Raw genomic sequence first — 25109 nt, 5'->3', positions numbered from 1 at the left:
AGCTATAGGTGGGACCCAACACTCATGCTTGCCAACGTGCTTTTTTACGTTGATTGTTCCCCGCAGGAGTGGTTCGAGACGCACGAAACCAATATTGCAAGCTGGGGCACTTTTAAGGAGAAAATGCGTGACCTTTTTGAGAACACCGCTGCATGACAGATAACTGCTCGAAATCAGTTGGCTACTCGGGCACAGACGTCTACCGAATCCTACGTCACGTATATTAAACAACGTCATCGCCCTTTGCTGCCAGGTTGACGAGCACATGCCCGAGCCTGAGAAGGTATCGATGTGCATAAAGGCATCGCCGACGATGCCTTCAACCTGCTTGTATACAATAACATCACCACCATCAACGAAATCATCAAAGAGTGCCGGCGGTTTGAACACGGCAAGAGCCGCCGTATTACGCAGAGATTCACACGACTGCCCAACACAGCCGCAACTTAATCGTGTGAAGCCGCTCGCCAACCACCCACCTATGACCACGTCACCTGAATTGTTCGTCGGGAGCCTGAAGCTGCCTGTCCAGCTCCCATTCAACAGCCTGTTTGTATAACTCAAGCCACTGACCCGTCACACTCATCGGTAGCCTTATTTCAAGCTGTGACAAGGCAGGAGTTCGCTAATTTCGGCCTTCCGTCAGCGTGTCCCGTGACTCACCCTGAAGTACCTCCACACCTCTCAGGTCACGCTCGCCGATCTCCTCCATCATCGCCTTTCCACAACCCTACGCAATGCTGAACCCCTGACGACCAGCCAATCTGCTTTTCCTGTCATCAACCTGCACATATTTTTTGTTACTGCCGTCGCGGCTAGTCCAACCGACCGTGTCAGAGGTACACTACTTATATGCGCCCTACCACTTCTGGACGTCCAGTGGCTACACCCTCCAACTTTTACTCGCCATCTCCTCACGAGCCTCTCCCCACTGACGCCCTTCTTTCGGTCACCGCTACTCCCGCTCCCCGTCGCCGCTACACCACCAATCCCGCTCTCCACCGCCTTGGCGCTTTTCCGCACCGAGCTTCTCTGGACGATCGCAGCAGGAAAACTAGATATTGTAGCTTATGGAGGTGAAGCTGCCCGGAAACCCTCTACTGACGCCACAGTCTCTCTACCACAGTCTCATTGAAGTAAAAGTCGACAATGTTCCTGTTACTGCCCTTGTTGACACAGGCGCCCACCTATCTGTTATGAGCACACATCTACGCCGCCAATTGGAGAAGATCATGACGCCCTCTACGACTCAAGTCATACGTGTTGCCGATGGTGGTGCTGTAGAAGTCGTCGGAATGTGCACTGCTCGTGTTAACATTGCTGGTTGTCACGCCGTAGTCCTTTTTGCCGTTCTAGATCGATGCCCCCATGACCTCATACTAGGCCTTGATTTCCTCTCGGCACACTCGGCTTTCATTGACTGTTCTTCTGGCACGCTCAGCCTCGACCTTCCCCTGCTCTCTGTTGCATGTGAAAAGCCCGTCAGCCGCTTGGGTCCAACCACTTATTTTTGCTTGCCACCTCGAGCTGTGACATGCGTCTGTCTGTCATCGACCCCTTCTGCTCCCGACGGAGGGGTTGTTATCGTTACCCCGATAACAGACGCACGAATGACGCGCAGTGTTCATTGCCGCATACCATCGCCACCGCAGTGGACGACTGTGTGTTTCTTCCGCTCCTAAATTTCGACCTCATTTCTCAAGTGTTGCCCTACCAGATGTCGATTGCTCATCTCGCTGCCATAAGAGATGATGACAAACGTTGCCGCTGTAACTGTTTCGGACCAAGCCGAAGTCTCACGGTTACCCGGTTCTGCCGAGGTTATTTTTCGAAATATGAATGAACCAGACCTTTCGCCCCATATTGCCCAGATGTTGGATCGTTGTACGTAGCTTACAGCACGTCGGGTAGCAAAGATTTAGAAGCTACCAAAAGTAGGCGAGCCCCCTTTGCAGCGAAACTTCACTTGTAAATAATTCCGCCCTGCATGACGAATGGGCTTTGATGTGGCTTAGCGACGGCAGATCATAAAAAAGAAGCAAGACTACGGTCTTGACGTTCTCCTGTACGGAACGTCTCGAAATGTCGAAACTGTGAGTCAAGAGTGGCCAGACAGTCGTCTATACTGTCGGCGTAGCATTCAGTCGTGCGAAGGGGAAGTCGCAATAGGCAGTCAGCGTCCGCATGAAGGCCGCCACTCTTGAAGCAAAATTAAAAGTTATATTCTTGCAAAGGGAGTGCCCATCATGCAAGACGATCGTTTAGATTTGTAGACCAGTGAGCCAACACAGGGAGTGGGGCACTGTGATGATGGAGAATCGGCGGTCATAAATGTATGGGAGAATTTTGTGCGCTTCCAAGACAGCTGCCAGACATTCTTGCTCTGTAACAGTATAATTGCGCTCAGCTTTACTCAAAGAACAGATCGCGTAGGCAGTGACATTTTCGGCGGCACCGTGACACTGAATAAATACTGCGCTGATACAGATTTTGCTGGCGTCACTGTGCACCTTAATTGGGCTAATGCGTCGAAATGACAAAGAATTGGCCCAGAAGTAAGTAGAAGCTTCAGCTGAGAAAACGATGACTCGCACTCTTTCGTCCACTTGAAAAGCCGCCATGGTGTTCACAATAATAATGGAAGTTTCATAGTTAAGGTAGCACTGTATCGTAGCTGGTGAGGGTCTTTCTAGACACTGTATGGCTCATGCGCTAATCTTCTCAACTATATAGGCAGGGCCAGCCTAGGCGAACGTTGGCGAAAAGTGGATCGGCGAGTCTCGTAGAATCCTTGACAAAACAAGACGCCTGTCGTAGTTCTTCTAGTCACTTTTTTATTCTGCTTTATTACTTTAACTGTGGCACTTCTCAGCCATACCGTTTGTTATATGGGCTCTTTCATTTGACTTGTTTCAAATTGACAGGCCTGTCTTTTCACTCCTTTTTGCGGGCACACTGTACTGCATGCGTTTTTTAGGTGAATGCGTCTAATCCCCGTATTCTAGAGCTTCCCTTTACTCAAGGCTTCGCCTTCAATTGAAAAATCCGATGGGCGCCATCTCCAGCCACGGCAAGTCACTGCATATCAGCAATAGTCTGCTGCAATTCATGAGTAGTGCAGCACCATTTTCAGCCGAGTGATGGCGCAGTGCTCAACTCTGTGAAATAAAGGGTGAAATTAGAGTGAAGGAGCGTTTGCTAATACGGGCGTAAGCTGTTTGGTGATCTGTTAACACATATGCAACAAAAACATTTTGATTTGAAGGGCCCCACCAGTTTGGTTTTTCCAGTGACTGTACCTGCAGACTGCACATCCCGTAGTCTGTTATGGGGCCGCATACGGTGGATGCTTTGAAAACCTTGCAATGAGAGATCTTTGGTTGCCCCGAGACCGAGTTTAAGAGCAAGTAAAGCGCCTTTGTCAAGTTGAGGATGTGAGCGCCGACATACTGATTCAGGATCGAAATATAAACTAACCGGGATGCATCAGGTGCTAATCCTATGCACGACATTGTGGACAGGGCTATATATTATTTGTCTAAATTTAATTCAAAAGCAGAGCCGGTGTTGTTGTTGTTGTTGTTGACGTTGTTATTGTTGTTGTTGTTGTTGTTGTTGTTGTTGTTATGCCTCTTACAAAAAGTGATTTATGGAATGGAATGTCGCACGAACTTCTCGCAGTCAACTGGATCAACTTTGGACTACGTCTGAAAGATGTTACAAGCTCGAGATTAACGTAATTATAAACTGCGCTACAGTTACTGTGAAACACGAAGTACTGGGCTCAATCTACATTAACAGTTCCGCGGGCCATGCAGGCAAAAGGAACTTGGTTATGTATCCTTGACTGTCGATGCAGTTATAAATGCCAACTTTTTAGTCCTAATGCCTCCTCCAGGAAGTCGTCTGATTTTTTACTCTGTTTTGATCTGATAAACATTGCTATTGCAACGTGCCAGTGCATGGAGATGAAGAAAATACAGCATGTAGACTGGCTCAAGCTAATCTTTGTGGCTGGCACAGGTCGCCTAAACGGCTTAATATACATCTGTGACTACCGCTCCGAGTCGGTCTCCTTCTGGTAACATATTTGGCGGAGTTTTGTGATCCCCGTCGTAGCCACGGAAGTCCGAAGCGGACGCTTCCTCGCGACTTTCAACATGACCACTCGAGACTCGGCTAAATCCTTTCCGGTCACCCGCCCTTCTGCCCGGCGTGTCAACCCAGCGCCCGCAACAACTTTCGTTACGCTTCCTGCCCTCAATGACCTGCGTGTTCTTGGGTCGCAAGGGTTTCGACGCCGACCAGTGGCTACGCCTCTACGTCAGCGCCGTTTACAGGTGGGATCCCACACTTATGCTCGCAAACGTCATTTTTATCTCGACGGAACCCTTCCTGTTTGGTTTGAAAACCGTGAACGTGACATTATAAGCTGGGACAGCTTCAAGGAAAAGATCCGTGAGCTTTTGGCAACCCCTTTGGTTGTTGTGAAGCTGCGAAGGAGTTGTAGACTCGGGCACAATCTTCCACGGAGTTCTACATCAGTTACATTCAGGCTGTCCTCCAACTATGCTGCCAAGCTGACGAAAACATGTTCAAGTCTGACAAATTGCGCATATTCTAAAAGGTATCACTGACGATGCGTTCAACTGTTTTGTATTCAACAATGTGTGGTCTGTTGATGCGATTATTCAAAAATGCCGCTGGTTTGAACAAGCTAAAAACAGGCGCACCTCCCATCAGTTCTAGTGCCTTCCGAACACCATTGCAACATCCTCATGTCTCGACACATATCATCTACCATTGAGCAACGCAATAAAGAACTACTAGAAGACGTCGGTAAGGACACTATTAACAATGAATGGGAAGACTGGAAAGAGGACGAGCAGCCAAGAATGAACAGCAAATTGGCGCACCTGAAGAAAGCCAAAAAGTTGATACAGTTGCGACTTCAAGCACAAAAACACAGTAGAAATATGAGAAGAATAACGCAACTAAACAAGCAGACAGAATATCACTGCACACAGCTTTGCAACCATGTATAGGACGACGTGTGTGATACTAAGGACAAGAACATTACCACTAACAAAACATCGAGGATTCTCAGACACCTGCTCCATTCATCTAAGACCAAGGCAGCAACAAGGGCCGAGATGACCGTGTTCAAGCACCAACACAAGGAAAGACCTCCAGGACTCAATAACCAGGAGTACGAGGGCTCATCTAAAAAAGATCGGATTAGAGACTCCTAAGAACGAGAAATCAGAGCTGTCCTGCAGAACGTCTAGACAAAATTAGCCCAGGGGTTTCACAGAGTATATAATAAAGTTTTCGCGAACCAGGACAATCAGGCAATTAAACACCTCAGAGATTACATTTACTAGCGTTAGGCGTTAGACGAATGACGAAATACCGGACGACTGGGAGATTTCGAGCGTGGTCCTCTGTGCCAAGCCGGGAAAGCGGCCAGCCATTAGGCATATGAGGCCAATATCTCTTATTTCTTATGCGAGTAAAGTTATGGAGCATGCTTTCGTTACTTGAATCAACGGGCATTTGAAAGCGTGTCCCATTTCGATAATTGGTTTCAGACCAGGGCTGTCGACCCACGATGCCATGATTCAGATAAAACAACAAGTGATTGACGTACCAGGATGGGGGTCCGCGCCATTCTTGAATGAACCTAAAGAAAGCTCTCGACAGTGCATATCACTAAACCATCTTAGAGAGAATGACACAACTCAATATAGGCAAGCGGGCGTACAATTATATCAAAAACTTTCTCCCTGACAGAAAAGCTCGGATTAAACTAGATGAGGAAGGAAGCATACAAGTCGACATGGGAAGCGCGGGTACGCCTCAAGGTTCTGTTATCTCCCGAACGATCTTCAACCTAATAATGATTGGACTACTCTAAAAGCTTAACAACATAGAAGGAAACAATCACACGATATATTCGGATGATATAACGATCTGGACAACTCAGAACACAAACGCTGGACAAATGGGGGCAAGACTCCAAGAGACGGTCGAGGCTGTTGATAGCTACCTAGCTGACACGGGGCTACAGTTCTCCCCTGAGAAATCAGAGCTCTTGCTTTACCGCACCAAGAAGCTGGAAAGACCCCCCCCCCCCCCAAGAGAACTTCCGACTTTCTGTTCAAAGGCATCATTCTGACCACCAAGAGTGGCATGCTCATCCCGATCGTGTCACGTATACGGATCTTCGTGCTTTGGCTGGAGGCCAAAAGTACAAACGAAGAGACGATAGCACGCCTCAATTACAAAGCCATAGCAGCAATTCGAATAATTCAAAGAGTCAGTAACAGAAGGAAGGGCGTCAGGGAACGAAACGTCGTACGCATGATCCTTGCCTTTGCAATAAACCACCTCACGTACGTTGCAGCCTTCGTCCGGTGGAACAAAGCGGAAAAGGACAAGATAAATGCTCTTATGAGGAAGGCGTACAAATCAGCCTACTTCTCTAATTGTACACCAGAAAAGAAATATTGCTGCTACGGGGGGTCCCCATAAAGTTGTATGAAATAATTGAAGCTCAACAAATGGCCTAACTTGAAAGGCTCACCAGCACAGGAGCAGGCAGAGCAATCATGGACAAAATTGAACATCAATTACAATGAAATGAGGAGTCTCAAACTAATACTAACCCACATATACGAGCCAAAACTATCACTGATTCGTCACCGAAAAACATGCACCCGATATACAACGTGGAGCGGAGAAAACGCCGCACAAAAGCAATTCCGAAAAACCATAGAAAGAAAAGGAGGTCCCCATTCGTGCATACGGCCGGGTACTCCTGAAAGAAAGCTTCCACGACCATGCCGGTGGACACGAAAGGAATGATAGCGTCGTCTAGCTCAGTAAAAACAAGTCACTCAGAAGTCGCGGCAGAAGTGGCCATAGCGCTAGCCATACTCAACAGAAGTCACTGCAGAATTATTAGTGAATCCATACCGGCGATTAGTAAATATAAAGGAGGATGGATTTCTAGTGAAGTGGCCTGAATCCTAAATAACAAGGCAAAGGACTTCAACAAAACAAGCTATACACATAGGTACTTGAAATGAATTTCGGTGCACATGGGGGAAAATGAAGAGGATCCGCAGACCCTCCCGAACCTGAATGAGAAAGCCCACTTTGTCGCACGCGACCTCACCATCCGTGGTTGGGAACATTCATCTCATGACCTCTGAGCGACCGATCTTCAGTGTGATGATAACTATCAGCTTCTCACATTCTACGAAATATAGGCTCACTACAAAAAGTCACAGCTTTGCTGCAAAGGCGAAGCAATGAACGCGATAGCAACAAATTTGAAGGTCACGCGTAGAACGGCAAGCAAATCAAAACGTTCCCCACGTTTTTCAAGCACAAATGATGCATGAAATGTACCCACAGGCACAGATGAACGCGAATAAGTGTCTAAGTGGTTACCTCGCCCTGTCTGAAAAACACGCACTTTTCGCAAATGGAGGATGTGCAACAATTCCAGTGACATTTGTGCGCCCGGTAACTACAACAGAATACGTACGAGACGTACGAACCTCACCACTGCAGATAAGGGCGCGTGATCGAGAGTTCACTCCCTTATTTCCCACGTGGGCTAAAGTACACGTGAGAGATGAGAGCTGCTGCGCGCTCACTATGCCCTCTTGTAGCCTCCCCCCCCCCACCGAGACGCCTGCCAAAAGCGGTAAGTGGTATATATAAATAGTTTGCTGTTTCAACAGCCAAGGAGGTACCCCACGGTGGCTCAGTGGTGACGCCTCGCATTCACGACGCGGAGGGCCCACGTTCGATTCCACGCGCTGGAGTCTATTTTTTCGGTATTTTATATATATAGATAGGTATAAATATACCGTGCCTGACATTGACGACGACGCCAACGCCAACAGCGAAATACAGCTGACATTGTCGAAATAATTGCTATCGCAATAAAAACAAAGGAGGCTACATCAACAACCCCACCTTAAACTAGGTAGGTCACAAGAAGTAGACTGGAGGCACTTACAAACATGAACTTTTTAAAACCCAGTGCACATCAACCACATTTACCCAAGGCGATTCCTCTACGCTGGCTGTATCCTATGTAAACACGAATGCGCAGACGGGGAGTGCATTCATTGCAAATGTCCAGACACTACATGGCTTTTCTATCACCGAAACCCGGACCTCTTTGAGACACATTGGCCCGACACTCTGGCTACCTCTGAATTTGAAGACCAAATTAAGAAATTTGGGCAATCCTGCAGGCCCGGGAAGTGGTGGAGAGGCTACACCTTACCGCAATCATCCGGGTACCTAGGCCCGGCCGCTAATCTGCCAGTTTCAAAAATAAAGTTTTGTCCATTCCATTCCGACCTTCAAAGCCTACGTGCTGTGTGGTAGTAACTACTTCAGATTAGCAGCGGTCGTGGAAAGTGCGATGTTTATCGCTTGCGAAATATTGCACCACAGCCAAAGGCTCTGTTGAGCATCATATTCAAGGTACCACAGTCCTGTGTCAAAGTTACTAAAACAATAACAGGAGACCTTCAATATCACACTTACTCATTCGACTGGCTGTGGACAAGGCGAGTAATTTATCTACTGCTCAACGCGTTCGCAACGGCCTGTAACCAGCACTCTCGCTGTTAGGCTTCGCGACCGCAACGAAAATTGGTAAAAATGAAGCTCCTTACGCCCGTGTTATTCACTATGCGCCAGTAACGTCAGCTGAGGTCTTTCTTTGTATAGCGTTGAGATGTTGCGTCAGCTCTTGTGTTGGCCATCGTTCGGGCTAGTGAACCACGAAGCACGTCATGGCGAATCGGTGATGCGTTTGAATACCGGAGAATACTCGTAGCTCTTTTGACAAGTGTTCATTGTGCCAATATACATATTTTTTTCACTGAATTGTTGTTACGCCAACGCTTCTTGCACACCGGGTTGCACTACAAACTGTGCAAGGGAGTCGGGTTTAACACTACCCAAAACTGCGGCAACAGGTAGCGCTACGTGCCTCTGACAAGAAATTGTGCTCATGTTGAGCATTAGTGAAGCTACATATTCCTTGTACGGCAAAATGAAACAAAAATTGTAAATATCAGCTGAGCATAGAGGAAAAGAAGAGAGAATATAGAGCACAGCATCTGCCAATACATGAGGTACCCACCTGCAACAGCAGCCTGAAGAGGTAGCGATCGCCGACATGGCTGCTCAGCCATCCTGGGATTTGCCAATCCAGGTTGATGCCGCTCAATTTGTACCGCCACACCATGCGCATAGCAGACCGAATGAACCTGACGAACAAGAAAGCGTTTTTCGTCATAACTGTGGTTTGGTGATATGATTACGAGGAACGCCATAGTGAAAGGCTCATGTATTGGCGAAAACCTGCTTTTGTCTGAAGAGACCTCTGACAAAAAAAGTTTTGTTTGTAACATTTTTTCACTCCAACTTGCAGCCTTCCATCTAGTAATTGCCAACATTCAATGGTATATGCTCTAACGTACCGTATCTATAATCCTAGAGTCACTAATTATTATCAATTTTAACGTCACTTGGTGTTCCAGGTTTTTTTAAATTGAAGCATTTCTGACGAACTTCAGTGACATATAGTCTGTCTATCTATCTATCTATCTATCTATCTATCTATCTATCTATCTATCTATCTATCTATCTATCTATCTATCTATCTATCTATCTATCTATCTATCTATCTATCTATCTATCTATCTATCTATCTATCTAGCCGCCAATGACTTTTACCTTTCCTGGCCGCTTCGATAGTTGTATCGGTACCAAACTTGTTATGACATAACATGACTGTATGGCGAGCATAAGTGACTAGTCATAACATGAAAATCATGACATGTATGACATTAATGTCATGATTTTCATCTCATGGTCTTGTTGTTTTGCGGTCATTTCGTTCACATGACATGTTGCAAACTGTTATGGCATGACATGACTGCATGGCGAACACAACTAACAGACCCTAACAAGAAAATAATGACGTGTTTTATGTAACAAAATGATTACATGCCACACTCATGACGCGCTCGCGGCCGTTTTCCTAGCTTAGCATATACCAAAATTGGTATTACGGGGCGGGAATAGATAACGAAGGTTTGTGACTGATGCAAACATGATAATCATGAGATGCGTGTCATGTAAACACAAGACTACATGCCACGCTCATAATGCGTTCGCGGTCGTTTCGGTAGGGTCACATGTACCGAATTCAGTATTACGTGACGCGAACGGATGACATAAGTAAAGGACGCATCCAAACACGATAATCATGACATGTGTGTTATGTAACAACATGACTACATGTCATACTGAGAATGCACTCCTGGTCATTTCACTAGCTTCACATATGTAAAGTTTGGTATTACGTCACGTGAATGGATGAAGGAGGTGTGTGACTGGTGCAAACATGATAACTATGATATGTGTGCCATGTAGGAACATGACTGCATGCAACACTCAAGGCGCCAATGCACTCGGGCTTGACCCGGCGCGCGTGCGCGCTGGCATTCGTTTCGTCGCTTCACACCAGCTATGCGATGCCAGGCGCCGACCTGCCTGCCGTATACTTGCTGGCGCACGCCACGCTGCGTTGCTTTGACGCATGCGCGTTTGAGTGCGCCCGGCGTCTCTTCGTCACGAAGAGAGGCAGACATAGTGCTGTGTGGGTAACTTCATTGGCACGAAACGCAGCATGTTGCATGCCGCATTTCGCGCCGTTGGCCGCTGGGTCGCGTTGACGGACGCTGATCACTCTGGTCGCGCCTGACGTCAGACGTAGAGTGCTCGCGTTTTACTAGGGTAGCGTCACTGCGCCCATCGTGCGTGCGCGTCAACGGTACATCGGAGTATAATGAGCCCTTCATGATGCACTCGCGATCGTTTCTCTAGCTCCACATATACCAAATTTGGTGTTTCGTGACGTCCACGGATTACGAAGGTATATGACTGGTGCTAATAAGATAATTATGACACGCGTGTCATGTAGGAACATGACAAAGTACCACGCTCTTGATGCGCTCACGGCCGTTTTGCTAGTTCAACATACTGTAGCGATCTTCAAGGAATCAGGGGTTTAATAAAACGTATTTATTAAAAAGGTGAACCTCTGCTCAGAACTCAGTGACAGTGTTCGTAAAACTGCGCGTCAGTCGAACAACAACGATATCATTCAGCCGCCTTCTTCTTCCTTTCCGCGAGATGTCCCGGGCACGTGGCGCATATCGGCCGTGTTTAGATGGGTGTTCTTGCCATCATCATCTCTGTGCGGCACAACACGGCGCGCATGGGCGGCACCCGTGCACGCGGTGATGAACACATTGTTTGAATTCAGGCAAGATGCACGGCATAAACCCCCTCCTCATACGCATCATCCCAGTGCGTCAGGCAATGAATAGATTCCTGGTAGGGGTCACTGGTTTTCCGGTGATCTTTCATAGTCACGCTTCATCCCAGCATTTAAAGAACCACAGGTGGTCTAAATTTCCGGAGCCTTCCACTACGGCGTCTCTCATAATCATATGGTGGTTTTGGGACGTTAAACCCCACAAATCAATCAATTCATCCCAACTTATTGTACAACCCCTGAAGGGTTGCGGCATTTTGAGCTCCCGTGCACATTGGATTCGACTATTTACCAAAGTTGGTATTACGTGACGTGTAGAGACGACGAAGGTAAATTACACATCAAAACATAACAATAATGGCATACGTGGCAAGTAACACTTAACTTTCTACGCTCATAGCACGCTCGTGGCCGTTTCGTTAGCTCCACATATACCAAATTCGGTATCAGGTGGCGTGAATAGAAGACGAAGGAAAATGACCCGACCAAACACAGTAATTAGAACATGCAAGTCATTTACGGCATAATCAAGCTCCGTCCCATAGTGTTGTGCCAATTTTAGAGTGACATATCAACTTTCCTGTATCGTGCTTCGCATATCATCGATTCCGACTGTACGTGCGATCTACCACTTTTTACAGCTGAAGCGCAAGAAGGTATAAAAAAGACTGAGGGCTTCTCCTTGTTGTTCTCTTAGATCATTGTATATCGTTTCGCGCCTCACCTCTATAAGTAGAGAACTTGCATTTTTCGTTTCAGCGGCTGAGTACCGAAACATGCGCTGTGCCGCCTAATATTGTTGTTCTGGATGCATTTGACAAAGCCCCGCCGTGGTAATCTAGTGGCAAAGGTACTCGGCTGCTGAACCGCAGATCATGGGATCGAATCCTAGCTGTGGTGGCTGCATTGTTGGTGGAGGCGGAAATGCTGTAGACCCATGTGCTCAGGTTTAGGTGCACGTTAAAGAACACCAGGTGGTCAAAATTTCCGGAGCCCTCTCCTACGCTGTCTCTCGTAATCATATGGTTGTTTTGGGACGTGACGAGGCCATGACATGGCCAAGGCAGGAGACTCGATAATCAGATGAAACTTTTTATTCGGGCCGAACTTGTGGCAACAAACGCAAAGCCAAATTAAAGCAATACACACTGGCACGATAGCGGCGAACAGAGCATTGGCCGTCGATCAACTGACAAGCGGGGAAGAATGTAAGCATTTATACACTTGCCATCAAACAATCTAGTACTATTGGTAGCGGCTACGTACGTTCCAGAATAATCTGAAAAGTTCACGAGATGAGCGTAATCCTAACAAAACGATCTACTACTGCCTTGAAGCTTTTCTAACACCATTGGTGCGTATTTCGCTGAACATAGTCTAACAGGGCGATAATAAAAATTGAGGAAAGGAATGTGGCGTTGCCACGTTCTGGAAAAGACATCATCCCGATGCTTTAGCAGAAGATGAAAGTACAAAAAAATATAGCATCAACAAAAAGCAATAAATTACGTTACAGCAGCAGCAACTACAACAACAACCACAACAACAAAATCAACTGTTTCAGTTCGTTAATGCGCATGAAAAGGCTTCATGCGCATGCCATAGACGACTTCCAGCCGGGATCGGTGTTGTTGAGTTTGTAATGCCGTCGGGGGTGACCTCGTAATCGAGTGGGCCGAGGCTTCGAATTACCTAGTATAGTCCAAAATACCATTGAAGAAACTTTTCACTGAGTCCACGTCGGCGTATTTGCATCCATACTCAAACACGTTCACCGGTTCGGTATCCAACAAAGCGTCGTCGAAGATCGTAACGGCGGCAATCCGTCCTCTGTTGGTTCTTAATGCGCAGGTGCGCAAGTTGTCGGGCCTCTTCAGCGTGCTGAAGGTACTTGCTAAGATCGAGGTTTTTTTCATCGGTGACGTTGGGTAACATGGCGTCGTGTGTCGTTGCCGGGGTCCTTCCATAGAACAACCTGTATGGCGTTATCTGCATCGTTTCTTTTACGGCGGTGTTGTATGCGAAGGTCGCGTACGGAAGGATGGCATTCCACGATTTTGTTTGACGTTGATGTACATGGTCAGCATATCGGCGATAGTCTGTTTAGGCGCTCAGCGAGACCATTAGTCTTTGGGTGGTACGCTGTTGTACCACGGTTACTTGTCTGGATGCATGCCGAATTTGCTTGGGTTATATCAGCAGTAAATGCCGTACCTCTGTCGGTAGTGAGACCTCCGGGGCGCCACGATGCAGGACGATGTTTTCGACGAATAATTTGGCTACCTCCGATGCACTAGCTTTATGAAGAGCTTTCGTCTCGGCGTAGTGGGTGAGGTAGTCGGCAGCTACGATGATCCAGTTGTTTTCGACAGTGGACGTCGGAAATGGCCTAGGCGATTCCATACCGATTTGCTGGAACGGATGGCGAGGTTGTTCAATGGGCTGCAGATGACCTGCTGGCCTTGCCGGTGGTGTCTCACGTCGCTGGCAGTCCCGGCATGTCTTCACGTAGTGAGCGACGCCAGCCGCAAGGTTTGGCCAGTAGTATTCATCTTGTAATCTCGCGCATGTGCGGAAAAAACCAAGGTCACCAGCCGCTGGGCCGTCGTGCAGTCCTGCATAACTTCCTGTCGCATTGCCGAAGGCCCGACGATAAGGTAGCGGACTAGGGCAGGAGGTAAGTTAGTCTTCACGAGAATGTTGTCATTAAAAAATAACGCCAGTCCTCACCTGAAGACAATTGGGATGGCACTGGCTCGGCCTTTTATGTATTCCACTAGCCCTCTCAGTTCCGAGTCGCCTTGCTGTCGCTCAGGAAAGTTGTCGGCACCTATGATTACCAAGAAGGACTCATCAACGTGGTCGTTCCACGGTGGTGGATCGACTGGGACACGAGACAGGCAGTCGACGTCGGAGTGTTTCCTTCCAGACTTGCACACGACGGTAATACCGAATTATTGGAGTCTAAGGCTACACCATGCGAGGCGACCTGAAGGGTCCTTCAAGTTAGCGAGCAAACACAGGGCTTGATGGTCACTCACAATTTTCAAAGGCCTGCCCTAGGGACATGGGCGAAATTTTGACGCTGTCCAGATAATCCCAAGGCACTCCTTTTTTGTGGAATATTTGGCCTCAGCCTTTGATAGTGACCGGCTCCATGCCATCCCTCTTTTGGACAAGGATGACGCCGAGTCCTATGCTATTTGTGTCGGAGTGTACTTTTGTTTCGGCGTATTCGTCGAGATGCCCAAGTAGCGACGCTGTCTGCAGGCGTTGTTTGAGTTTCTGAAATGCTTCCATGTGCCTTTTTCCTCTTTTAAATTGGCGTCGGTCTTCATGAGTTGCATTAGTGGCTCGGCCATCTGTGAATAGTGTTTGACAAAGCGTCTGTAATAGGCGCACAAGCCGAAAAATCACTGCACGGCCTTCTTTCCGGTGGGTTGCGGGAAGGCGGCGATTGCAGCTGTTTTCCGCGGGTCTAGACGCACTCCAGTCTTGCTGATCACGTGAATTAAAAAGAGGAGCTCCTTGTACGCGAAGCAGCATTTTTCTGGCTTTTGGGTAAGTCTAGACCTCCTGTTTGCTTGAAGTACGGATTCGAGTGGCTGGAGGTGTTCATCGAAGCTCGTTGAAAACACTAGTTGCAACGGTAGTGTTTTTTTAACAATTGTTTGCTTGTTTATTTGTTTTGAAATAGCTTTTAGTGGTATTACGGCTACAAGCTAGAGTTTAGGCGACCAGTGTTAGGTTTGTGTGTTTCTAAAACGTATGTTTTTCGGTAAAATATAGGTGTTGTGCGATTGCATAAAGACAAGCACCGGAGCGTGCATCAGGGTTGTCCTACATGTAGGTTATGAAGACCACCATATAGGAGTGGAATAATTTAGAGAGTTTAAACGAGCAAAGATATCACTTTGGCGCTTTCCTAAAGAACATGCAAAAATTATTTGGCTAATTTTGTTTTATTCACACGTGTTCTAAGAGAACGTGAGTAGTATACGAGTGAAAGAGCTCAGAAAAGCTTTGGGGCCTTTCTCATTAGAAGTGGTACGCCATAAAACTAACGAGACCTCCGTGTGCGCAGGCAGGTGTTTTTTATGTTTGATGATGATGTGACCGTATAAGTCGGAAACAGAAACATGTATCAGTTCAAAGAAGAGGAGTTACGTACAGGGAACGTTACTGCGAGATGACATCGTTTTCTTTATGGGTCTGTGATTATCGACGCACCCATAGATAGTCTGAATGTAATTGGTTTCTGAGAAGGAACGCTTTGTCAGTGGAACCCTTGTGCTCCAAAGGCACAGCTTTTTTGTCTCACACAAAATAGAAAAGTTCTAATGGAACTGCCAACGACCGTTGAAGTTTTGTTTTTGTTGTAAAATCGGAGCTTTCCTTTCATGGCTTTCTCTTTGATAGGTGGACTGAATGGTTCCCAAAAGCGGTTAACATATCATGTGCAAATATAGTTTTTTCTCCAGCGTAGTACTTTTGAGGCAGGATGGTTACATATTTTATTTTGAGTGCCTCTCAGGCGTAAAAATTTACAGGGGCTCTAAATTTTGGTCTGTATTATGAACATCACGTTTTTCAAAAGTCTGGCGAGATAAAGGCAGATTCCGGAAGCTTGAGCGTGGTGCGGTGTAGTATCGCCGGGACGATGTTTCTGTTGTATTCCTTTGTGTGAGCTTCATCGAGTGGCACGGCTGCCACCATTGTAGACTTCTAAACACCATCGTAATATGTGTGAGGCCTGGTGGAGTCGCAGCAGATTCTTGGCGCTTGCACAGAGGAAGAAAGCAACGAGAAGCGACTGGGGAAGATAGTCATCGGCAGTGACTTGGAGAACTCCACAAAATATTGACGCTTCTGGTGAGCTGTGCCGCTGATCACCCTCAGGTCGGGTCTCCCGCTGGCGGACGATCTGTTAGGATCGGCACTGCAGCCAAGCAGAATGGTTTCTTCGCGGTTCTGCGAACAAGTTCCTTAAAGGAAGCTGGCCTGTTCACAGCCGTCCAAATATGGGTATTTTCCTCAGCCGCGATGAGAGGCACATGCAGTCGCAATGCCACAAAGTGCACAACGAGACGACCGAAATCGCTTAGGTCACGACAGCCGCCTCGAATAAATGGCGGACTCTACAAAATTAGCGTGGTGAGTGTGGCCCTTTGATGTTTCTGCAATTACAAGCATGGGCCTCAGCACTTAGCAGCATTCTCACCCTAAGAAAGAGACATCTTGGCACCGCAAAAGGCGTGTGAGTGGTATAGTCGAAAGATATGTGAGTGCAGTGGTTGGACAGAAAAGTTTACAGGCGTTCCCTCATATAGGGGTAGCCTCGCCGTGGTGGTCTAGTGTGGCTAAGGTACTCGGCTGCTGACCCGCAGGGCGCGGGTTCGAATCCCGGCTTCAGCGGCTGCATTTCCGATGGAGGCGGAAATGTTGTAGGCCCATATGTTCAGATTTGGGTGCACGTTAAAGAACCCCAGGTGGTCTGAATTTCCGGAGCCCTCCACTACGGCGTCTCTCATAATCATATAGTGGTTTTGGGACGTTAAACCACACATATCAATCATCATCATATAGGGGTGAGGGGAAATAGAACTCCTGATAACTAACAGCAGTGCGCTCCTGCGAGAGCCTTTGACGAGATCACCAACATGTAGGACGATATTTTCGTCTAGATTTTCGTCATATGGCGAGAAATACTCGCTTGTAAATAATGTGAAATAAACCCCTGTACAGTTTTTCTCATCAGTCTCTTCACACTGAGCGTGAAGGAACTTCCTGCTCACGGCAAGTTTATTATCAATAAACTTCCTGCGCATGGCAGGAGTAATGTATATATATATATATAGAGGAATAAATGAGAATCCTGGTACACTTGCAGCAATTAAAGCATTAGAAAACAATAACGGCAACGATGAAAATAGTAACTGAGTTCACGGCACTGCAGCTGCGAATGGCACTGGACAACCTAAAACAATTCCAAGTGTAACTACTCTTCCTAAGTGCAGCTGTCGTCTGTTTTCTGTTTTATTTCTGTTTTATTTTACTACCCAATCAATTGTGCCATGCACGACATGCCCAACAGCAACCATGTGCACAGCCGGGAGGCCCCCACGACACGCGTAATGTAGAAGCGGGCCAGGAATTCGCATTGCACGCGCTTGCACAGCCTACCGCAATACGGGGCACCCCTATTTTTACGACGAAATGTTGACAGGGCGCGGAGTAGTTAAAGGCTTAGAACTTCCTAAAATGCCCGCTGACCAGCCTCTGCCACAATACGTGGCCCCCGTCCTTCTAGGACGAATTGTTTACGGGACCCCGAGCAGTTAAAGGCTTAGGACTTCCTGAAAAGCTCTTTTTTGCCCCACACCGAACCGCCAGTGCCAGGAGGGACCGTCTGATCGGGAGTAATGCGCTAGTGAACGGAAACATACACAGACCGCTGACATCAGAAAGGTGAAGGGGAGAGGGGGGAGAGAGATGGGGGGAGTGGAGGGAAAAGTGGAAGGGGGGCACCCGAGGGGCGTTCACCGTATATTATTTTTATCTTTTTTCTTTTTTTTCTTTCCTTTTCTTTTCTTTCTTTTTTCCCCTCTTACCTTGCCCTCTTATTTGAGATTGTATAAAGCTGAGCACCGACAAACTGTATCTATTCCTGATGAAGGCCAGACTCTAGGCCGAAACGTCGAAATAAACCACGTTGTGACCGCTCACGGAGGATCTACTAGACTATATATATATATATATATATATATATATATACACTCTGCTGACAGATTTGGTTGCAAGGTAAAAACCCCAGGTGGTCGAAATTTCCGGAGCCCTGCTCTACGGCGTCCTTCATAATCATATGATGGGTTCGGGACGTTAAACACCACATATCACTCAATATACTACTGACACTCCCACGTTTATATTAACATATATACTCAATAAAGTGGCTGGGGTGATAGCCGCCGTGATATCTCCGTCGTTAGAGCATCGAACGCGTTATTTGAAGGCTGTAAGCTTGATTCCTGCTCACAGCAAGTTATTGTTTTCACCCACTTTTCTTCCTCTTTATTTCTATTACGTTGGTTCTAATAACTTCCCCTATACATGCCTTAGCATTATTGTCTCTTATATCTCGCTAATATTGTGTCAAAACACCTAAAAACGAGCCCTTAACTATACACAAGTATCCTTTATTTTTATATAGATATATATATACATATATATATATATATACATATATATATATATATATATATATATATATATATATATATATATATATATATATATATATATATATATATAAAGAACACAAGCGAGTACACGTACGAAAGAGCAATACTTTTATGCCAACGTTTCAGCCGTGGCACGGCCTTCGTCAGGGAATAAAGAGTAGACAAGCAGATGCCCCTTTTAAGGGCCGTTGAAATCACACAATTGATCAGAATAGTGATTAGAAAGTGCGAAAGCAATACCAAAACAACATTGTCAGTATAATTTGATACGAGTATTGAGCAACAATATCGCTGTGGATAACTCAAGATATGAGCGCATAGCTTCAGCGTAGGGCAAATTTTTATGCGTAGGGCAAATTTTTAAAGCAATAAAGCACTTCATAAGCCAAGCGAATATCATGAGCACATGTCACGCACACTGTAAGATACCCGAGGGACAGTAAACAAAATTCAACTGGTAACTGAAGCGTCAAGTTTGATGCCAAACTACTGCATGCGCACATATAATAAATGGAAGCACACACAAAAAATATATATAATCAAACAAATGAGAGAAGAAACGATGGCATGGGTTGGGGGGCATTTAACGCATTCCTGTGATGGACAATGCTACATAGAAAGGAAAGTAACGCGTCCAACGCTTTCGTTGATGCCTGAGTGCAAAGTGTTGAACTTGTTAATGAGATAGGACTCGCGAACTTCTCGGTCATGATGAGTTTTAAACCCGGATTGTAATATTGTGGCTTTGATGTTTTCGAAAGAGTGCCCTGGCATCTGGACATGTTTTGACAGTGGAAGATGAGGAAGGTTAGAAGCATGGGCTCTGTGGTTGTTAAAACGTAACCTGAATGATGTTTCGGTATGCCCAATGTATTGCATACGGCAAGTGGAGCACTCAAGCATGTAGATAACATTAGCGCTGTCGCAAGTGAAGTCTCCGTTGATTTTTAAGGAAAAGTTTGATGCGGTGCTAGTTGCGGTATGAGTACTTGACATGTGCGGGCAAACCTTGCAGCGGGGCTTATTGCAAGGATGGCAACCACTGTAGTTGGACCGATTAATTATTTTCGATGATGTTAATGTATCATGCAGGTTGCGTGATCTGCGGTAAACTACCCTCGATGGTTCCGTAAAAATGTCTTTTAAGTGATCACTTTGTTGCAAGATATTGTGGTGTTTTCTTAGAATATTGGCCACATTAGGAACCGAAGCTGAGTGCGTAAGGATGAGGTTAACACTGTTACGTGAAGTGTTTGCAGATCGTTTGTTGCTTGTGAGCAACTCTTTACGGTCAATGTTGTTAGCCTTCTTGAGGGCGTCGTCTATGATTCCCGATGGGTATCCTTGCCTCGTAAGAGCACCTCGTAGGTCTTCGCAGTTGCGAGCGAAATCATTGTTATCAGAGCAGATGCGTTTAAAGCGAATGGCCTGACTATATGGAATACTGGTTTTGCAGTGTTTTGTGTGACTACTATGGAAGTGAAGATACTGATGTCTATCGGTTGGTTTCCTATATAGTTTGGTCGTCAATTTTCGATTGCACAGTGTCACTGTGACGTCAAGAAAGTTGACACTGGTGTCCGAGTATGAGTGCGAGAATGATATATTTGGATGGGCATTATTATAATCGCTGATGAAAGAAAGAAGCTGGGATTCACCATGATGCCATACTAAAAAAATGTCATCGATAAAACGCTTGTAATAAAAAGGCTTCAAATCGCGGCTGGCAAGAAAATCGCGTTCTAGAGAGCCCATAAAAATATTTGCGTAATTCGGGCCTATTCGTGTGCCCATGGAAGTGCCGCTAACTTGAATGAAGTGTTGTCCGTTGAACTCGAAATTGTTTAGTTCGAGAATTAATTTGAGAAGCGTAGCTAGTGTAGAGGAGTCTATCGATTTGTCGAGGTCAGACTCGTTATACGCTTTTACAACAGCGCGGATACCATCAGAATGGGGAATGTTGGTGTACAAAGAACAAACATCGAGGATCACCAAAAATGACCCATCAGGAATGTCTAAATCAATGATATCATTTAAAAAGTGATTGGTGTCTTTAATGTACGAGGGAAGTGAAACCGGAATAGAAGAAATGAGGGTATCAACGTAGCGTGACAAATTTTCTGTCACCGTACCTATACCAGACACAATCGGTCTACCGGGAATGTTTTCTTTGTGAATTTTGGGTAGGGTGTAGAACCTACCAGCCACCGGGCTTAGTGGAATCAGCGTACGTAATGCAGACTGAGCGATTTTGTTTTCTTTTACAAGATCTGTAACAACATCACTGACAATGCGTTTAAATTCCGCTGTCGGGTCGTCATTTAGACGCCTGTAGTATGTGGTGTCATCAAGTTGTCTCTGGGCTTCACCTATATAGCTGTCAGCATTCAATACCACTACTGCACCACCTTTATCTGCTGGCTTAATTACTATATCATTGCGGCTAGCCAATGCTTTGATAGCCTGAGCCTCTTTAAAGGTGACGTTATGGCGGAAGGGAAAACGTGTTTTGTACGCTTGAAGTACATCATCCTGTACAGCTCGTATATATAAATCGAGGCATTTATCCCGTTGAGTGGGTGGTGTCCAGTGTTTACCAGATGGTAACGCGGAGTTGGTTTGTTCACTTGGTTGGCGGTTGAAAAAGTACTCGCGCAATCGCATGTTTCTTTCAAAGTTATGAAGATCGGCAATGAGCGTGAATTCATTGTAGCCGCCAGTTGCGGGACAAAAGTTTAAACCTAGCGACAAAACCTTAGATTCTTCAAGACTTAATTGATGACTAGATAAATTCACTATATTAGTAAGTTGCCCGGTATGCTTAGCAGGGTCGGAAACAATTCCATGCGCTTCGGAATACAAAGCAACGGGTATGTTATCCCGAACCATTTTCCTCCGCTTGACATGGTTAATTTCATTCAGCTTTTTCTGCCTGTACAAGTGGAGCTCCTTGTTTTCTTCACTGCTTAGGACATGTGTGGCACGCAGCTGTTTCTCCTTATTAGCTAGAACCTTCGCGGACGATTCATAATGCTTTGAAATGATCTCGGTCAATTCAATAGAAGCTCGTGCTAGCGTGTTGTTCCATTTAGTCAAATGTACACTCGACATTTCAGAAACCGCAGGTTTCAAGGACAGGCATAAGCCTTTAGGCGCAGTGGAAGTAGCAACATACATTTTCATAGTAGATGCATGCAATTCACAGCGCGTACGCTTCTCAATAACTTTACGAATTTTCATGAAATGAACGGATGCATTTAGATAAGCACTCTTACCGAACCTGGTGGTTCCTAGTCAGTTCATTTCATGGGATGGAACATCACGGTGTCCTCGTAAGTTGTACCTCGACTGAGGCATCGTGGCATTTCTGTTGATTGATGTGGGAGCTGGTCCGCGCGGCCCAGAATGTTGCGGCGGGTCGGATGATGTGTCGCGGTCAGGTAAATTCCGCAATCTTGTTCGGCCATTTTGGATCGTTGCAGCACCAGGCATCCTCCGGGGCTGTACGGTAGACGGTCTTTTAGGGCCGCTTGTAGTGGAAGTGCGATGTGAGGACACATTCGGCGCACAGTCAGTCCACATAGACGACCCCATATCTTTGGGGTTGTTGAAACATAATTGTCTAATATGGCATGCTAGCAGTGCGACACCCTCGAAACTTAGATGAAGTCCATCGGCTGCTAGAACATGGCTCGGAGGTAGCCATTCAAACTGGTGGTCCAAATAGGACACAAGTCTAGATCTTCGGCAAAAAACTCGAAGAAGGTGGTTGAAGTGACCCGCCTCCTTGTTGCAGTGACGAACCAAAGGTAGGTTAAAGCTCCCTCGACGACGATTCGTGGACCTTGGTAAAATCAAGCTTGCGTATATCCGCTTTATACATGGACGGGTGCTGGCGATGAAGCCAAGCACGTCCCTGTATCTTTCAAACGCAACACGTCCTGAGCACGAAGTCAAGTCATTTGTGCCCACATGAAGGATAAGGGTTTCTGTTGATTGTGGGACGAAGTCCAACAGCGAAAGAATGTCGTTGATCAAGGCACCACTTTGAGTGACGAAAGCGGGCGTTCCATCGATGAGCGGATCAAAATACTGGTGAAGATATTTGGCTTGGGAATCGCCCAATAAAACAGTGGATACGGATCCCTTGGGGAATTTCCCCACGATGCTCTTCGTCGTGACTTTTCCAGAACCCATAGTCGTGAATATTCAGCAGGAAGTTCAAGGGGTCTGGTACGTATAAAGAACACAAGCGAGTACACGTACGAAAGAGCAATACTTTTATGCCAACGTTTCAGCCGTGGCACGGCCTTCGTCAGGGAATAAAGAGTAGACAAGCAGATGCCCCTTTTAAGGGCCGTTGAAATCACACAATTGATCAGAATAGTGATTAGAAAGTGCGAAAGCAATACCAAAACAACATTGTCAGTATAATTTGATACGAGTATTGAGCAACAATATCGCTGTGGATAACTCAAGATATGAGCGCATAGCTTCAGCGTAGGGCAAATTTTTATGCGTAGGGCAAATTTTTAAAGCAATAAAGCACTTCATAAGCCAAGCGAATATCATGAGCACATGTCACGCACACTGTAAGATACCCGAGGGACAGTAAACAAAATTCAACTGGTAACTGAAGCGTCAAGTTTGATGCCAAACTACTGCATGCGCACATATAATAAATGGAAGCACACACAAAAAATATATATAATCAAACAAATGAGAGAAGAAACGATGGCATGGGTTGGGGGGCATTTAACGCATTCCTGTGATGGACAATGCTACATAGAAAGGAAAGTAACGCGTCCAACGCTTTCGTTGATGCCTGAGTGCAAAGTGTTGAACTTGTTAATGAGATAGGACTCGCGAACTTCTCGGTCATGATGAGTTTTAAACCCGGATTGTAATATTGTGGCTTTGATGTTTTCGAAAGAGTGCCCTGGCATCTGGACATGTTTTGACAGTGGAAGATGAGGAAGGTTAGAAGCATGGGCTCTGTGGTTGTTAAAACGTAACCTGAATGATGTTTCGGTATGCCCAATGTATTGCATACGGCAAGTGGAGCACTCAAGCATGTAGATAACATTAGCGCTGTCGCAAGTGAAGTCTCCGTTGATTTTTAAGGAAAAGTTTGATGCGGTGCTAGTTGCGGTATGAGTACTTGACATGTGCGGGCAAACCTTGCAGCGGGGCTTATTGCAAGGATGGCAACCACTGTAGTTGGACCGATTAATTATTTTCGATGATGTTAATGTATCATGCAGGTTGCGTGATCTGCGGTAAACTACCCTCGATGGTTCCGTAAAAATGTCTTTTAAGTGATCACTTTGTTGCAAGATATTGTGGTGTTTTCTTAGAATATTGGCCACATTAGGAACCGAAGCTGAGTGCGTAAGGATGAGGTTAACACTGTTACGTGAAGTGTTTGCAGATCGTTTGTTGCTTGTGAGCAACTCTTTACGGTCAATGTTGTTAGCCTTCTTGAGGGCGTCGTCTATGATTCCCGATGGGTATCCTTGCCTCGTAAGAGCACCTCGTAGGTCTTCGCAGTTGCGAGCGAAATCATTGTTATCAGAGCAGATGCGTTTAAAGCGAATGGCCTGACTATATGGAATACTGGTTTTGCAGTGTTTTGTGTGACTACTATGGAAGTGAAGATACTGATGTCTATCGGTTGGTTTCCTATATAGTTTGGTCGTCAATTTTCGATTGCACAGTGTCACTGTGACGTCAAGAAAGTTGACACTGGTGTCCGAGTATGAGTGCGAGAATGATATATTTGGATGGGCATTATTATAATCGCTGATGAAAGAAAGAAGCTGGGATTCACCATGATGCCATACTAAAAAAATGTCATCGATAAAACGCTTGTAATAAAAAGGCTTCAAATCGCGGCTGGCAAGAAAATCGCGTTCTAGAGAGCCCATAAAAATATTTGCGTAATTCGGGCCTATTCGTGTGCCCATGGAAGTGCCGCTAACTTGAATGAAGTGTTGTCCGTTGAACTCGAAATTGTTTAGTTCGAGAATTAATTTGAGAAGCGTAGCTAGTGTAGAGGAGTCTATCGATTTGTCGAGGTCAGACTCGTTATACGCTTTTACAACAGCGCGGATACCATCAGAATGGGGAATGTTGGTGTACAAAGAACAAACATCGAGGATCACCAAAAATGACCCATCAGGAATGTCTAAATCAATGATATCATTTAAAAAGTGATTGGTGTCTTTAATGTACGAGGGAAGTGAAACCGGAATAGAAGAAATGAGGGTATCAACGTAGCGTGACAAATTTTCTGTCACCGTACCTATACCAGACACAATCGGTCTACCGGGAATGTTTTCTTTGTGAATTTTGGGTAGGGTGTAGAACCTACCAGCCACCGGGCTTAGTGGAATCAGCGTACGTAATGCAGACTGAGCGATTTTGTTTTCTTTTACAAGATCTGTAACAACATCACTGACAATGCGTTTAAATTCCGCTGTCGG

At 45.9% G+C, this 25109-nt stretch overlaps 1 protein-coding gene across 10 annotated transcripts in view; it reads right to left on the bottom strand.

Annotated features, from left to right (window-relative positions):
- The window catches only part of LOC119178037 (chitinase-like protein 4), an 820670-nt gene that overhangs the window by 389674 nt on the left and 405887 nt on the right, over nucleotides 1–25109 (bottom strand). For all 10 annotated transcript variants that reach the window (XM_075891613.1, XM_075891595.1, XM_075891598.1 and 7 more), the window contains one exon: nucleotides 9179–9305. In XM_075891613.1, coding sequence (XP_075747728.1) covers nucleotides 9179–9305 — 127 coding nt within the window. The remainder of the gene's footprint in view (nucleotides 1–9178; nucleotides 9306–25109) is intronic.

Source organism: Rhipicephalus microplus, chromosome 1, assembly GCF_043290135.1.
Source record: "Rhipicephalus microplus isolate Deutch F79 chromosome 1, USDA_Rmic, whole genome shotgun sequence".
Lineage (NCBI taxonomy): Eukaryota > Metazoa > Arthropoda > Arachnida > Ixodida > Ixodidae > Rhipicephalus > Rhipicephalus microplus.
This window is presented reverse-complemented; position numbering and strand designations above follow the sequence as displayed.